This window comes from Bufo bufo, chromosome 1 (genome assembly GCF_905171765.1).
Source record: "Bufo bufo chromosome 1, aBufBuf1.1, whole genome shotgun sequence".
NCBI classification, from domain to species: Eukaryota; Metazoa; Chordata; class Amphibia; order Anura; family Bufonidae; genus Bufo; species Bufo bufo.
Genome location: NC_053389.1, coordinates 278157461 through 278173547, shown reverse-complemented (window position 1 = coordinate 278173547; position 16087 = coordinate 278157461). Strand labels below are relative to the sequence as shown.

The 16087-nt window shown below is 41.1% G+C and overlaps 1 protein-coding gene across 4 annotated transcripts in view; it reads right to left on the bottom strand.

The window, feature by feature from the left end:
• EBF1 (EBF transcription factor 1) overlaps positions 1-16087 on the bottom strand; it is a 357532-nt gene that overhangs the window by 318648 nt on the left and 22797 nt on the right. For all 4 annotated transcript variants that reach the window (XM_040439863.1, XM_040439880.1, XM_040439870.1 and 1 more), the window contains exons 5-6: positions 12723-12796; positions 245-313 (exon numbers count right to left, since the gene is read on the bottom strand). In XM_040439863.1, the coding sequence (XP_040295797.1) occupies positions 245-313; positions 12723-12796 (143 nt within the window). The remainder of the gene's footprint in view (positions 1-244; positions 314-12722; positions 12797-16087) is intronic.

Sequence of the window (16087 nt, the reverse complement as noted above, 5' to 3'; positions counted from 1 at the left end):
TAAGAACCTTTATTAAGTTTGAAAAGCAATTAGAGAATGTGCTACATTATGGAACAGATGTTATAAAGGGCAGGGAAGGTGTTACATGGTTGAGTGCTCGCTCATCTAATGCCACTGCAGTGTGCTGTACCCAACCGTCACTGCTGCTTTCATCTGCCCAACACCCGCTCAGAGAAGCGGCATGGGGCAGGTGTTTCATTGTAATGAGGTTCAGCAATGGAGAAGAAATAAAGGCAGCTCCAACCTGTCAATAATCACCGGATCGGAGGGTGTCTCATTCCGATTCCCACAGCTCTTCTTATCACAACAGCGACTGCGGAGTAAACAAAAAACAAGAGGAGGTTTCAGTATTATAGTTGTACTGCAAATTCAGCCTCATTGAGATAGCAGGTTCAAATTGCACTGACATTAACGGCATCCTAGCTACCGGGAAGCGCTGTCAGAAAACATGTTAAGGCCACATGGGGGCTAATTACTCCATTTTACCTCGTCCAGCACAGCCACCAGCTTATTAGGCCTAGGAGCGACACAGAGAAATGAGTAAATTGTCCCCTAAATATCGATTTTATGTCTTTTTTATAGTTTTCTAAAAATAGAATTCACAGCTGAACCCCAATTTATAGGAGAACAATACAAAAACTGTTAATCCTAGTGCAAAGGATATGTAAATTTTTGCTATCTGGAAGATTAAAGGGTTTTTCTGGAACCAACATAGGATAGGTCATCAGTATTTGATTGATGGAGGACGGATGCCCAGCACCCCCTCCGACCAGCTGTTAACAGCAGTTGCAGGTTCCAAAACTGAACAGTATATGGAGCGAAAACACCACAGCTCCCTACCCGATGTAGTGGCCGCTCTCAGGTACTGCAGCTGATGTTCCTATGCAAGTGAATCGCTCCTATTCCTATGGATAGTAAACACTGTAGATTTTCTGCATGCACACAACATTTACGCTATATGGAATGAAATTACCATTGGCAACTTTATCACATTTTCACAGAAAAATCTGCAATGACTGTTACATGCAGATTTGTTGTGGATTTACCACGGATTTTACCCTATGTATTGCAAAGGGTGAAATCCGTAGTGGAAATTCGAAACACAAATTTAAAATCCACACTGCTGGTCAATTTATGCTGCATTTAGGGATCATGCACACGGCCGCCGCCCGGCCGTGACCGTATTGCGGGCCCGCATACAGCGGGTCCGCAATACACGAGCACCAGCCATGTGCACCCAGTGTGCACCCCGCATCACGGATGCGGACCTATTCACTTGAATGGGTTCGCAATCCGGGAGGTGCGGTGCAGAACGGAGGCACGGATCGGATCGTTATCTCCGCACCACAAAAAAGTAGTGCATGCACTACCTTTTGAGGTGCAGACCATCGGATGCGGATCGCGGACCCCATTAAAGTGAATGGGTCCACGATCCGCATCCGGCAGCCCTGCGGTCGGTGCCCGTGCATTGCGGACCACAATTTGCGGTCCACAGCACGGGCCCAGCTAGCACACGGTCGTGTGCATGAGCCCTAAGACATAGCAGAAAAAAATCCACATAGCAATCAGAGCATGTTGCAGTTTTTCAAATCGGTAGCATGTTAATTTTTGTGCGTAATTGCTGCAGATATCCACCACAGATTCACCCTTTGCAATGTGTACGGTGAAATACATGGTGAATCTGTAGAACAATCCAATTTGAAATCTGCATGTAACACATCACATGCAGATTTTGCAGTGTTATCAGTGTGTATTCGCAACAGGTTTGAAACAAGATTTACAGCAGAATTATTTCCTAAGTGCTCTTTCACATGACACAGAGGATTTACAGCAGCACAGTTTATATGGTTCCATACTACAGGGCTGTAGGCACTGGACTATCGATGTTTGTGGACATTTCCCCCTATTGCTACTACACAAAGCCATCAACTCCCTACTTTATTGCACTTTAAAGAGTTAACTTGCACTATGATTGATGTTCACAGGGAAATCCGTGCAGTCAATCCGCATCAATTGGTGCAGATTTGTTGCGGATTTGGTGCAGATTTTCTGCATGCGTATTTTACTGTCCCCATTGAAGTGAATGGAGAAAATCCAGGCAGGAAATATAAAATAAATTGACATGCTGCAGATTTTAAAATCCACACTGAAAAAAATCTGCATTCTGTGCATGAGAATTTCAAATTCTCATAGAATACAATGTACATGACACACAAATCCTTGCAGAAAATCTGCACACAATCCTGATCGTGTGCATTTAGCCTAAGGGACCATGCAAAGGTTTAGAGGAAAAATCCAGATACATTGACCTTCTGACTGACTGGTTTAGCTCTGTTGTTTACGTCTAAAGACTTGTTCATGTCCGGAAAAACTGCTTAGTCGTTCCCATGGACTTGTGTTAAAACTCTGTATAAGTCCACAGCAGACTGAGATTGCAACATTGTTTCTATTTAGGCTGTGCTTCTCCACTCTACCTTTCCCACAAGAAGGTTCTAGTTCAGTTAGAAACTGTATATAAAGAGAGCAGTAAGGGCCCCTAGTTGTCTGCAGATAGAGATCCATGTTTAGTAGAAAAGAGTCTACAGGTCTGCAGATAGGGACCGGTGTTTAGTAGAAGATACTCTGCCATACTGCATGAATGCCCAGAAGAAGACGCTGAGACATAGATACTCCACAGACCCCGAGTCACTAGCCCTTTGACTAGAGGACCAGCCAGACAACTGAGCCACCAGCCCTTTGGCCAAGGTACCAGCCTTCTGAGAGAGAGGGACAGACAGCTCAGGCCTTTCCTCAGAACAGAAGCATCTTCTGCCAGGGAGGAGACTGAGAAGCCAGTTCAGTGCATTGCTTGTATTGTTTTGTATGTGAGTTCCTCCAGTAAAGAAACGACTGGCTTACTGCGAATCCTGACTCACTGGACTTATTTCCCATTGGGGGGCACCATACTTTACCATCCTCTTCAGAGAGCAGCAACATGTGGTGACACCACAACGATGTCCGGGGGACAAGGCGTAGCATTGGGACCATCACAAACCTCTGATTTAAAGTATTCTCCCTTTAAACCTATGCTTCTAGGAGAGAATATATCTAAAATATGCCATTGGAAGGAACATGGCACCATTTTTCACTAGACTGATACCTTTGTATGAAATAATAGGTATATGGTAATATAGTATAATACATGGACCTCTAAGGGGGCTGTCTTACAGCTGCATACAACTGAGAACTTGAGCTATAATATGGACATGTGCACAATCCAGGGCTAGAACTTCACAGACATACAGTCTACTATTGTAAGATTGTGCCACTTTAGTGTTCCCTATTTAAAAAACAACAAAAAACTTTACAACCACTCATTATGCACTTTCATTTAGCTTTCCATAGCAAAGTACACCAGTGCAGACTAAAGAAAAACTGACTTCAAATAGTACCCTCATGATAAATTCGCCCTATAGTATATATCTGTGGGGGCCTACTGAAAAGAGCGCCCTGCAAATCATGGAAGTATTCCAGTCCTTGTAAATGTAAGGAAAAAAATCATTACAAAATTTTAAATCAAAAACAAAAATGCATAATCGATAATTACAATAAAAGCTAAAACAGGAAACAGGGATTTATGACCGTTGTATAGTAGAAGCCTTTTGCATTCATCTCTTCCACATTTTCCGTAGAACATGGTAATTCAGCCTTCCGCCACCGGGACAATTGCATATTTCATTAATCTTTACAGTGAAATAAAACTATACACACAGTGTACTTTACTAGACGACTCATTTGGGAAAGTCATTTGTCCCGGTGACTAGAACAGTGGAAAGGTTTTGACTTGTAATAAATAATGATTCAAGTTCCAGCCTCTGTGAGTTTTACCCAGGCGCTGCACAGACACTCCTGCTTCTAACCTAAGGTACCCCCTGCCAGCTGGACTAATGCCACTTTGTGACCTGCAGGGTACAACAAAGTCATCTCTATCAAAGCCATCTTTCCTTGATCTCTCACACAATGTAGCCAATTTCTACAAGGTTGTGCCATATGTGACACACGGAGTTTGTGGATGGCCACATGCTTTAATGACAGGGACGGAGATGTTTGTCCAAGGAATAAGGCAGATAGAGTTGGCACCTGCCATTTAGGAGCAACAGGATTCCAACTTTGGAAAAATTTAGGCCAGACATGCCTTAAATGTTATGCACCTGGGCATATTACGGATCCATACAACTTCTGAGTTGCACAGAGCCGTAATGTGCCCTCATAGAGGTGTAATGTTGAGACCATAATGCCTCAGATATGAATTCCATTATTACAAAGATGTTCTCCTATAGAAGCATTGCTTCTAAGGGTGAATACAACTTTAATGCTCTGCCATTGGGCAGACGCATAACTCGAAGTTCCTGGGCCCAAATGTAAAATCTGTAACAGGGTCCACAACCTACCATGTGCCATTTATAATACTGGTGTCAGTGACTATCTGGGTACCATTGCTACCTGTGAAGCCCCTATAGCTACACCCGTCATCTGGGGCCATAAAGAGGTCCACTGGTCAGACTCAGTACACAAGCGGTGTCAATATGGTATCATGGGGACTTATATTACCAGGTAATTATTTGATTTTAAAGCAACATCCAATTTAAAATACAATACTGGAGATCTCTAGTCTCAATGCCAATAGATCTTGGGATCCAGCTTGTCTAGAATCCTGGAAAGAATATATGGAAACATACTGGCAAAAGGGCCATATTCATACAAAGCTGGACTGATTTACCATTCAGAACTCTTAAAACGTAAAGGAGTTGTCCAGCCATTAATATTGATGACCTATCGTCAGGATAGATCATCAATATCTGATCGGCGGGGGTCCGACACCTGGCACCCCCACCAGTCAGCTGTTTGAAGAGGAGGAAACGATCCATGCAAGCATAGCTTCTTCTTCGTTACACTGCAGTGTAATACAAGTACCCCCTCCACAGGGTATGACGCGTAGTGTAATGAAGAGAAAGCAGCGTTCACATGGACGCCGACTCATCTCACAGGTGATCAGCAGAGGTGCCAGGTGTTGGACCCCAGTCAATCAGATATTGATGGCTGATCATCCCCTTTAAAGGGGTTGTCTCACTTCTGCAAATAGGATTTATTATGTAGAGAAAGTTAATACAAGGCACTTACTAATGTATTGTGATTTGCTATATTGCTTCCGTTCTTTGTTTCATTCACTTTTCCATCGCATTATACACTGCTCGTTTCCAGCAGCGGTGGCTGTGCTTCCACTCTATAGGAAAAACCGTCAGCCTCTCTGTTGACCGGGAACGTGGGAGCATGCATAGGCACGCATGCGCAGCAGATACTGTCCCGACCACCTTGTATGTGGTCGTAACCCCTTGATATGAGCAGTGTATAATGTGATGGAAAAATGAATCCAGCCAGCAAAGGAGACAATCACAATACATTAGTAAGCGCCTTGTATAAATTTTATCTACATGATAAATGCCGTTTGTTGAGTCAAGACAACCCCTTTAAGCTTAAACTCTTAAAGGCGAAGCTAAAGGACAACCCCAAAGAGCTGTGATAGAAGTCATATGGTCACCCAGCTTTCCGAGAAACAGAAAGCACTCAGAAATCATTGAAGAGCTTGCCAGAAGACTAGGACTCTTGAATCTACTTGAACCTTTGATCCTCCTTACCTGTTAGTTAACTAACCAATCATCTCGCACCCGAAAACCGACTCCACATCTGAATTCAAGCCGCTACCCATAGGAATGTTTTAATAGCCCATAAATTTGCTCCCTTTGTCACATAAATGCAAAGCTTTATTGTGCTGTTAGTCTTGACAGAAAGCCCTGCAGAAAGTTGTTTAGGGATTAAATCTCTAAAACAAGCCATTTCCAAACAGAGGGCTTTCACTATTTCATGTCTGGTTACAGAGAATTTCATCTTAGGGGAAGCAGGCTGTCTCTCACACCATATGGCAAATGGCCGTGCATAGCAATTAGCTGGGCTGATTAATGGTGAGCAGACTCTAATTTTATGCTCATAACCAAAGCTCCATTTGCACCTCTTGTGCAAAATCAGCACTTCCCCTGATCCTCTGATTTCGTACTAATGCGTTTTACCTTCTCTGAAGGTAGTGGGGGGAAGATTTCTGACCCATATCAAATTGTAATATATTGTAACTGCAGAATGCTGCCTTCATTAACGACCAATTAAGAGTCAATCAGTCAATATGAGCACAGGTAGATGGGAGATATATGCAAGTTGCATCCAAAAATATATCAGTGAGGCCAGGATCAATTTACAGTTTTCAAATTTAATTACATTTTGAAGCAATTATTTTATTGACATTAGCATTCTATGCAAATGTAGAGAGAAGCAGAACAAATGTTATTTTTGGCCCAATCTCCCCCCCCCCCCTATTTACAGGGGGGCAGCCAATAATTTTCTGTACATAGGGAGCTCCTAACTCACCCCCAGTATGATCTGAGAACATCCAATCTTTTTGCCAAGTGTATACAGGTAGAGATAACCATCAGTCGGATTAGCTTTGGGCCAGCACCTTCAGGTTAGATAATAATGGGGAATTAAGGACACCCCCTAATTGCCAGCATTAGAGATGAGCAAATCACTCAAAATTTGAATTGGGTTTGATTTAACTGATTCATTTGAGATCCGAATTGATTTTACCTGAACTGAAGGTACTCCAACCAGCCTAAAGTTTGTATATGACATTCTGAGGTCTCCTAGGACCTCCTAGGACTCATATTTTTCTCTCTAGTCTCGCAATCTTTTATTTATATTATTTTATCGATTTTTCACTCTCTCTTCAAAATTCATCCAAATCGAATCACCAATAATTCCGATTCAGGTGCAACTCAAATTTTTACAAAATTTAGAACAAATTTGATTTGGTTAGAATTGATTCTGTCAGCGTATGCCCTAATACATTTGACATATAGGATCAAAAGAAACCAACTATATGCAGCCAAAAAAAGGGAAATAAAATTACATAGACTGAATGAAGACAAGGAACACAGCTAAAGAAGGTGCAGAAGTAGGGGCCACTTTCAGGCCGGGGGCCTCTTTGTTACATAATAAGATCCCAGTATTGTAAATGGAACATAGTTAGTAGGGTACTGTTAGAGATTTTGCATCAGTTACGCCTCTGGGACAGACCCTTTGTATCATGATGTATAATAAGCCACCTCTATATAATTGAGGATGATAATAATTATGTAACAAAATTCTTATTGTATCCTTTAAATTGCAGTTTTATCTTAATCTGTAGTCAAAACAAAATGCCTCGATATTGCTCTGGGTGAAATTATTACTATGGCTGATTTTACAGCACTGAAAAGGTTAAACAAATAACATTGCCCGCACAGAAGTGGCAGCTTTGCTTAATGCCTGCCCGCCAAGTAAATAAATAGCATCTCTTACCAGTCTGTAGGCAGTGAGGAAAATGGTAATCTCTGGTATTAGCTGCCTGACATTTTAAATATGGCTTTTCTGTCTAAAGTATACTGTACAAATAGCATAATTTGCCTTCAACAGCTTCATGATTCCCCTGCTGTGAGCTGTAGATTTTTCTTTTCTCTCCTTTGTATTTATCAAAGGAAAATCCATACCATCAGTAAAGTAACCCAACAAGATGATAAACACAGCCAACCACACCAGTAGGAAAAGTAAAGTATGCATCAGTGTGGGCGTCCAAGAGTGCGAGCAGGAGTGGGCGCTAAGTGCCTGCCAATCACAACTGTTAGTGTCCATCTATATACATGTGCAGAAGTGTGTGAGATAGATAGATAGATACAGTAGATAGATAGATAGATAAATAGATAGATAGATAGATAGATAGATAGATAGATAGATACAGTAGATAGATAGATAGATAGATAGATAGATAAATAGATAGATAGATAGATAGATAGATAGATAGATAGATAGATAGATACAGTAGATAGATAGATAGATAGATAGATAGATAGATAGATAGATAGATAGATAGATAGATGTGAATAGATAGATAGATAGATAGATAGATAGATAGATAGATAGATATGAGATAAATAGATAGATAGATAGATAGATAGATAGATAGATAGATAGATAGGAGATAGATAGATACAGTAGATACAGTAGATAGATAGATAGATAGATAGATAGATACAGTAGATAGATAGATAGATACAGTAGATAGATAGATGTGAATAGATAGATAGATAGATAGATATGAGATAAATAGATAGATAGATAGATAGATAGATAGATATAGATGGGTAGATAGATAGATATAGATGGGTAGATAGATACAGTAGATAGATTAGATAGAGAGATAGATAGATAGATAGATAGATAGATAGATAGATAGATATGAGATAGATATATAGATAGATAGATAGATATGAGATAGATAGAGATAGATACAGTAGATAGGATAGATAGATAGATAGATAGATAGATAGATAGATAGATAGATAGATGGATAGATAGATAGAAGATAGATAGATATGAGATAGATAGATAGATAGATAGATAGATAGATAGATAGATAGATACAGTAGATAGGATAGATAGATAGATAGATAGATAGATATAGATGGGTAGATAGATACAGTAGATAGATTAGATAGAGAGATAGATAGATAGATAATAGATAGATAGATAGATAGATAGATAGATATGAGATAGATAGATAGATAGATAGATAGATAGATACAGTAGATAGGATAGATAGATAGATAGATAGATAGATAGATAGATAGATAGATAGATAGATAGATAGGAGATAGATATGAGATAGATAGATAATAGATAGATATTAGATAGATAGATAGATAGATAGATAGATAGATAGATAGATAGGAGATAGATATGAGATAGATAGATAATAGATAGATATTAGATAGATAGATAGATAGATAGATAGATAGAGAGATAGATAGATAGATAGATAGATAGATAGATAGATAGATGATAGATAGATAGGAGATAGATAGATAGGAGATAGATAGATAGATGTGATAGATAGATAGATAGATAGATAGATAGATAGATAGATAGATAGATAGATAGACACCTAGATACATACATAATTTTGAACAATCATCCAGTTGATCTGGACTAAGTAATGATGATATTTTTACTGCAAATGCATAATTAGCACCAATTTACACTTACAGAAAGGATTCTTGAAACTACAGGTGAATGGAGGTTTAATATGTCCTAGAGGGCATGTGTTGACAACTCCTAATACATTAAAATGTCACAGAAAAATTCTGTTCATAGATATACAGTTGTATATATACAATGCATTCTTCAGACCCTTTCACTTTTTTCCCATCATTCTATATGCAATACCCCATAATGAGAAAGTGAAAACAGCTTTTTACGTATTTTTTACAAATTCATTAAAAAAGAAATGCTATTTTCTGACTCCCAATGCAAATTTGTATTCAAGTTACACAACTTACTTCAAGTCATTATAGGTTATTATGACTTGATATGGTCCCCTGCCAAGATGTTAGTGTCTTTAGGGTTAGAGAAATTCCCAGTTAGAGATAGTTTCTTAATCTCCCACATTCTTACTGTGATCAGATTGAATATTGCCAGGAACTAGAAAATCTCTACTCTACCTTCTATTCCTCCCATCTCTACAGATCCCTGGAGCAATTAGGATCAGAAAAACAAGGTAATTCTTCTAAGTGTTCTAGGATTTGGGCAAAATGGGATACCTTCTACGATTCTTCCCGAAGCACCTTACTTTAGGTATTTTATCCTCACTTCTTTTACATCTTCCTGATATACGAATACCGCAGGCAGTAGTTACTGTTTAGGTTATTGTTTTGGTTACTTTGACAGAATCTGCTATTATCTTGCAAACAATGGATACTGCATGTCGATCCTGATGATGATATTGTTAATGTATGATCCCGATTATGTAATGCTAAGATTATAAGATCCGTGTTGTGTTTTTGCTATATTTGTTGTGCAGACTATACAATTTTATGATATTATGATAAAACCTACTAAAACCTTCCATTGATCATCTTTGAAATGTATCTTCACCTTGATTGGAGTCCACCTGGAGTAAATTCAATTGATTGGACATGATTTGGAAAGACACACCCCTGTTCATGGAAGGTCTTACAGCTGACAATGTATATCAGAGCAAATGCCAAGCCCTGAGAAAGTAAGAACTGCCTGTAGAACTAAGAGACAGGATTGTGTGGATTTACAGATCTGGAGAAGGGTTGAAAACATTTTTTCTACACTTTGGATGAGCTCCAAAGATCCTATGTGCATAGGGGAGAAACTTTTAAAAGGTCCCCCACCACTGCAGCACTCGATTAATATGGGCTTTAGGCAGGGTAGCCCGAAACAAGCCTCTCCTCAGTAAATTACACATGAAAGACCATCTGGAGTTTGCAAAAAAAGCACGTAAAGGACTCTCAAACTCTGAGAAACAAGATTATCTGGTCTGATGAAACCAATGAAACCAAGAGTGAACTTTCTGGCCTCAATTTTAAGTGCTGTGTTTGGAGGAAACCAGGCACTGCTCATCACCTGCCCAAACCATCCCTAAAGTGAAGCATGGTGGCAGGGGCGTTGTTTTGTCCAGTGCCCCGAATGCAGGGCCGGCGCGTAGAGCGCACTCTTGCTGCAGGCGCCGGCCCGCGGCGCCGCCTCCTAGCTAATTTATTCACTTCACTTGCCTCTGTGTAATCTCGCACAGGCGCACTGGCAGAGGCATTGTCGAGCGAAGTGCGCATGTGCCGTCTTCCAGCGCACCTAGTTCGGCGATGCCTCTGCCAGTGCGCCTGTGCGAGGATACACAGAGGCAAGTGAAGTGAATAAATTAGCTAGGAGGCGGCGCTGGGCGGGGAGGGGATCTGTGGATGACACTTATGGGGGATCTGTGGATGACATTTATGGGGGATCTGTGGATGACATTTATGGGGATCTGTGGTGGATGACACTTATGGGGATCTGTGGATGACACTTATGGGGGATCTGTGGATGACATTTATGGGGGATCTGTGGATGACACTTATGGGGATCTGTGGATGACACTGATGGGGATCTGTGGATGACACTTATGGGGGATCTGTGGATGACACTTATGGGGATCTGTTGATGGCACTGTTATGGATGATCTGTGGGGTTGCCCAGATGGCTATGCCCTTCACTGTAGTTATTAACCCCATTCAGCAGTCCCCCATTCACTGAAAGGGCGACTGCTGAGAGGGGTTAATAACTGCTGTGAAGGCCCCCCCCCCCCGGTGGTGATGAGGGCGTAGCTTCATGGGGTGGGGGCGTGGCTTCACGTGGGCTCGTGTCCCCGGATCTCTTCAGACTCTAGCAACTCCCCTGCATGGTGGTAAGCAACCTCATGCTGCGGGAGTGTTTTCAGCAGCTGGGACATGGAGACAGGTCTCGGTTGAGGAATGCTGAATGCAGCAAAGTACAGAGAAATTCTTAATCAAAATCTGATCCACAGTGCTCTGAACCTCAGACTGGGCCAAAGGCTCATTTTCCAACAAGACAGTTACCCTACCCACAGAGCCAAGACAACACAGGGGCTGCTCAGTGACATGAGTGGCTGAGTCAGAGCCCTGACTTGAACCCAATTGAACATCTCTGGAGAAACCTGAAAATGGCTGTCCACTGACGGTCCCCATCCAACCTGACAAAGCTTGAGAGGATCTGTAGAGATGAATGGCAGAAAATCCCCAGACCCAGGTGTGCAAACCTTGTGGTATCACACCCAAGAAGACTGGACGGTGTAATAGCTGCCAAAGGTGCTTCAGTAAAGGGTCTGAATACTTATGGCAATGAAAGATTCAAATTTTTCCTTTTCAATAAATTAACAAAAATTTTGAACATTCTGTTCTCACTTTCTCATTATGAGGAGTGAAGAATGATGGGGAAAACTTTTTTTTTTACTTTAGCTCACAACTGCAACTTAACAAAATGTAAAAAAAGTGAAAGCGTCTGAAGACTTTACAAATGCACTATATATATATATTGTGAGGCAGTGACAGGCCTCACGGCTGCTAGGGGAGAGATATGGCAGGAGTTTCCATTTCTTCGCTGTCAATCAGCAGGTCAGAGGCCGCACCAGGTCGAACAATCAGTCTGGGATAAGAGCCCAGTCCAGACTGTTAGGAGGGGAAAGAGTCTGTGTGCAGCAGAGGCCTGGGAAGGCTCTGTACAAGTGGGCTCAGCCGAGCTGGCCGAGGGGCCACGGGGCTAGGTGTTAGCCTGAACTTTGGGGGACTCCGCGAGGTCTTGGAATCAACGGTCGCTAGGCCAGAGTCAGGAGGAGGTACTGTACTTTGTTACAGCCTGGAAGTGCTGGATTGTTAGGCTGGGAAAAGCCGCATGTTCTTCCTGTGTGTGAACGGGGCTTTCAGTGAGGTAGGGAGTCCTCATGTTTAGTTAGAGCCCAGCCGGGCAGTTGTTTTAGTTTTGGTGTTTTGGTTTTGCTGAGGTGCCAAATAAAAGCAATGTTTGGCCCCTAACCCTGTGGTCGATGAAGATCATTGTGAGAATGACCCCCGAATAAGAGGCGATCCCTTACAATATATATATATACTGGGCTAAGGTCTGGTGAGGCATATACTACGATTTGATCTGCTAGTGCTGTTATAACTCTAATATATATATATATATATATATATATATATATATATATAGAGAGAGAGAGAGAGTATATCATGTAATGTTATTGTTACCTGCACATGATCTCGTGTGTGAGCAGAACGCGGCACATTTCAGGGTTCTTATCTTGCCCTTCATAGATGATAGCCTGTACAGAAAGATAAAATAGGAAAATAAGTGAACCTACCCACAATTTATGTATGAGAGTTAAATCATGTTTTTGTACATTGAATTTACCTATTTACCCACATATTTGAAAAAAAAACTATTTTTAAGCATAATTATATGAATAATAATATTATGCACTCAATTTATTTATAATTATAGAGGAACAGCACAACACAAAGTTCTAATTGCCATTCTATGGAGAATACAAGTACTTCCTAAAACAGACATGTTATTCTCTGACCTGCTAGAAAGTGATGTCATGTGACCAACTCTCTGATCTCCAACAGACACAGGACAGGAAGTCAGTTACTTCTCTGTTCATTCCTCTGAGGCTCCCATAGGAATACACAGAGAAACTGGCCTCCTGTCCACACATAAGATGCTGTGTTATTTGGAGAGTCTGAGTGCTGGTCACATGACACAGGTGAGACGCATAAGGGACGGGATAACTGGTAAGAAAATTACATTCACTAAAGGTTACATCATGTACCTTTCTAGCAGGTCAGAGAATAAAATTATTTAAAGGGGTTATCCAAACCTGTAAATCCCCCCCACCACCACCACCACCACAATGCCAGGACCTCTCATAGAGAATACTTACCTGGTCCCCGATGTCTTTGTCCTTGCGGATCCCTCCACTGCCGTCACTGCATCTTGTCATCGTGCAGATTACAACATCCTGTGACGTGGGTGTAGCAGACTGCGTCGCTTACCTGTTCCTCTTGCATCCCCACCCCCATCATTGCCAGATATTGTGATCTGCACGATGAGGAGATGCAGTGATGGCCGTGGAGGGATCTTGGAGGAAACCGGCGTTGGGGACCAGGTAAGTATTCTCTGCATGAGGGTCCCAGGAATTGTGTGGTGGTGGTGTGGGGAAAGGGGGGTACAGGTTTGGATAACCCTTTTAAGAGGGCTGAACAGTCTTCTATGACTGAAGTCTGATTACTATATAGAAAGACTCCTGTACTCCACTTGAGTTTCAGTATAAAGCTTTTATTTAGTGCGGTTCCAGTCAAAAGAACGTTTTCGGCTGAATAGTCTTCTTCAGTGTAACCGGATTGTGGCCGCATATGGTGCAAAAAAGCTGAGATAGAATAAATAAAGTACCCTCAGTGGTCGGCAGGGATGCTGCTATTTGTATGGGCTCTATGTCCCTGTTTGGCATGCGGTCCGGGAGGCTGAGGCCTAAGTTCCGGATTGCCATGGTGATCCGGAACTTAGGCCTCAGCCTCCCGGACCGCATGCCAAACAGGGACATAGAGCCCATACAAATAGCAGCATCCCTGCCGACCACTGAGGGTACTTTATTTATTCTATCTCAGCTTTTGCACCATATGCGGCCACAATCCGGTTACACTGAAGAAGGCTATTCAGCCTGAAACTTATACTGAAACTCAAGTGGAGTACAGTAGTCTTTCTATATTGCATGTATCTGGTTTGGGAACCATCTCCTAACACCCACGCCATTCAATTGGAGAACCATACAACCTTTTATCATCTGAAGTCTGATTGCTAGGGTCGCTAAGACAACAATGTCTGCGGTGAATGATGTTTGTAAACGTTTTATTGCTCACATTTTAATAAAGCTGTTTTGAAAAAAGACAGTGGTGTTGTGCCCAATTATATTACAGATCTTTTTTTCTAGGGCAGCTTGTGAAATGAAAGCAGCATCCTGATTGGTTGCTATGGTCAGCTTCACCACTTTGCCTTTTTCCTCTATATAAAAAATGGTTTCCTTATGCCAGGCAGAAAACAAATTGATGCCTTAAAGGGGTTGTCTCAATTTAGATATTGGAGGCATATCGCTAGGACCCACTAGGATCCCAGGGGTGGGACTCACACCTATCTCAAGAATGGGCTCCTTAAAACTGAAGGAGAGTGCACCGCACATGCACAGAGTGCTCTCCATTAATTTCTATGGGACTTCTGAAAATAGCCGAGCACACTATATTCGGAAGTCCCATAGAAATTAATGAAGAGTGCATCATTGATGCGTGTAGCACTCTCTTTCACTTTCGGGGCCCATTTTGGAGATTGTGCTCGGCTGTTTTTAGTAATCCCATAGAAATGTGTGGAGGGTCCATCTGGAGATAGGTGAGTTAAAGAAGTGGGATCTGCACCAATCTGACATTGTTGGTGGCATATCCAAGTGATATGTCCCCAATGTCTACGATGATACAACCCCTTTATTAATTTTATTATTATACAAAACAGTTTCTAAAAGTGAAATTGTGAGCAGTACAGGAAACAGCATATATACCTCCTCAGCTTCATTTTGCTCCAGTGTAATAAAAAGTCGTATAATTTGCACACCACACCATAAAAACATATTTTTGTAACCTTGTTGGGGGTTTCAAAAGAAACAGTTATAGTTACAATCAAAAACGGGTTTAATGGTGGGATCCAGAAATAGACATGCCTGAAGTTTAACCTCACTCATTGTTATCAGTGACTGGTGAGAAAAAAAACGAACAATTGTGGTTATATATCAAAGTGTATAACAAACACAGTAAAGTCAAAAGAAAACGGACTCTATATGGATGGCTCTACACAGCCCGCAACCCAGGAAGGGCGATGTATTGTGTCTTTGAAGTGGGGGAATGAAAGTCTATTGCCAATTATTAACTGGGTCGCTGTAGACGAGCATTAATCAAAAAGCTAATTCGAAGTTCTAATAAACAATTGTAAAACTGTGAAATAATCATTGGTTTGGTAAATAGGAAACTAAAACTTTCCACACATGGTGATATTCAGTATGACTTCACAAAAGACAAACAATAAATGGCCTTCAGGATGACCTTGAAGTTTGGGTTTGGTTTGAACCTATAACTAAAAGGCAGTTCCACTCATACCTAATGGACAAATATTAGTATGTCAGAAGTTTTAGACAGTGACCAGAGTTTGGTGATTGTGTTCCTTTACTTCTAGAGAATATTTTGGTGGTCTGTTTCAGAATCCAGCACCATATTGGTTACATTTTCTCCATTTGTTTCTCAGAAATTGAAAAACTATCAATTTCTTGTATCATGTATTAATAACAAGGGTACAGCATGTCATCAGGTTCCAAAACAGCACCACAGGTTCTGTGCAGTATTGCAGCTTTTTATTACTTTTAATGCCTGTTAGGGCTAAGTTACACCTATTGTTCCTGTACCTACCAATAACTAAGACATAACTTTTAATAGATACTGCTACTAATACTTAAATAAGTAACTAAATAAACTAAATGGTTAAAACTTCCAGCGTCCGCTGGCCTTTCAATCTCAGT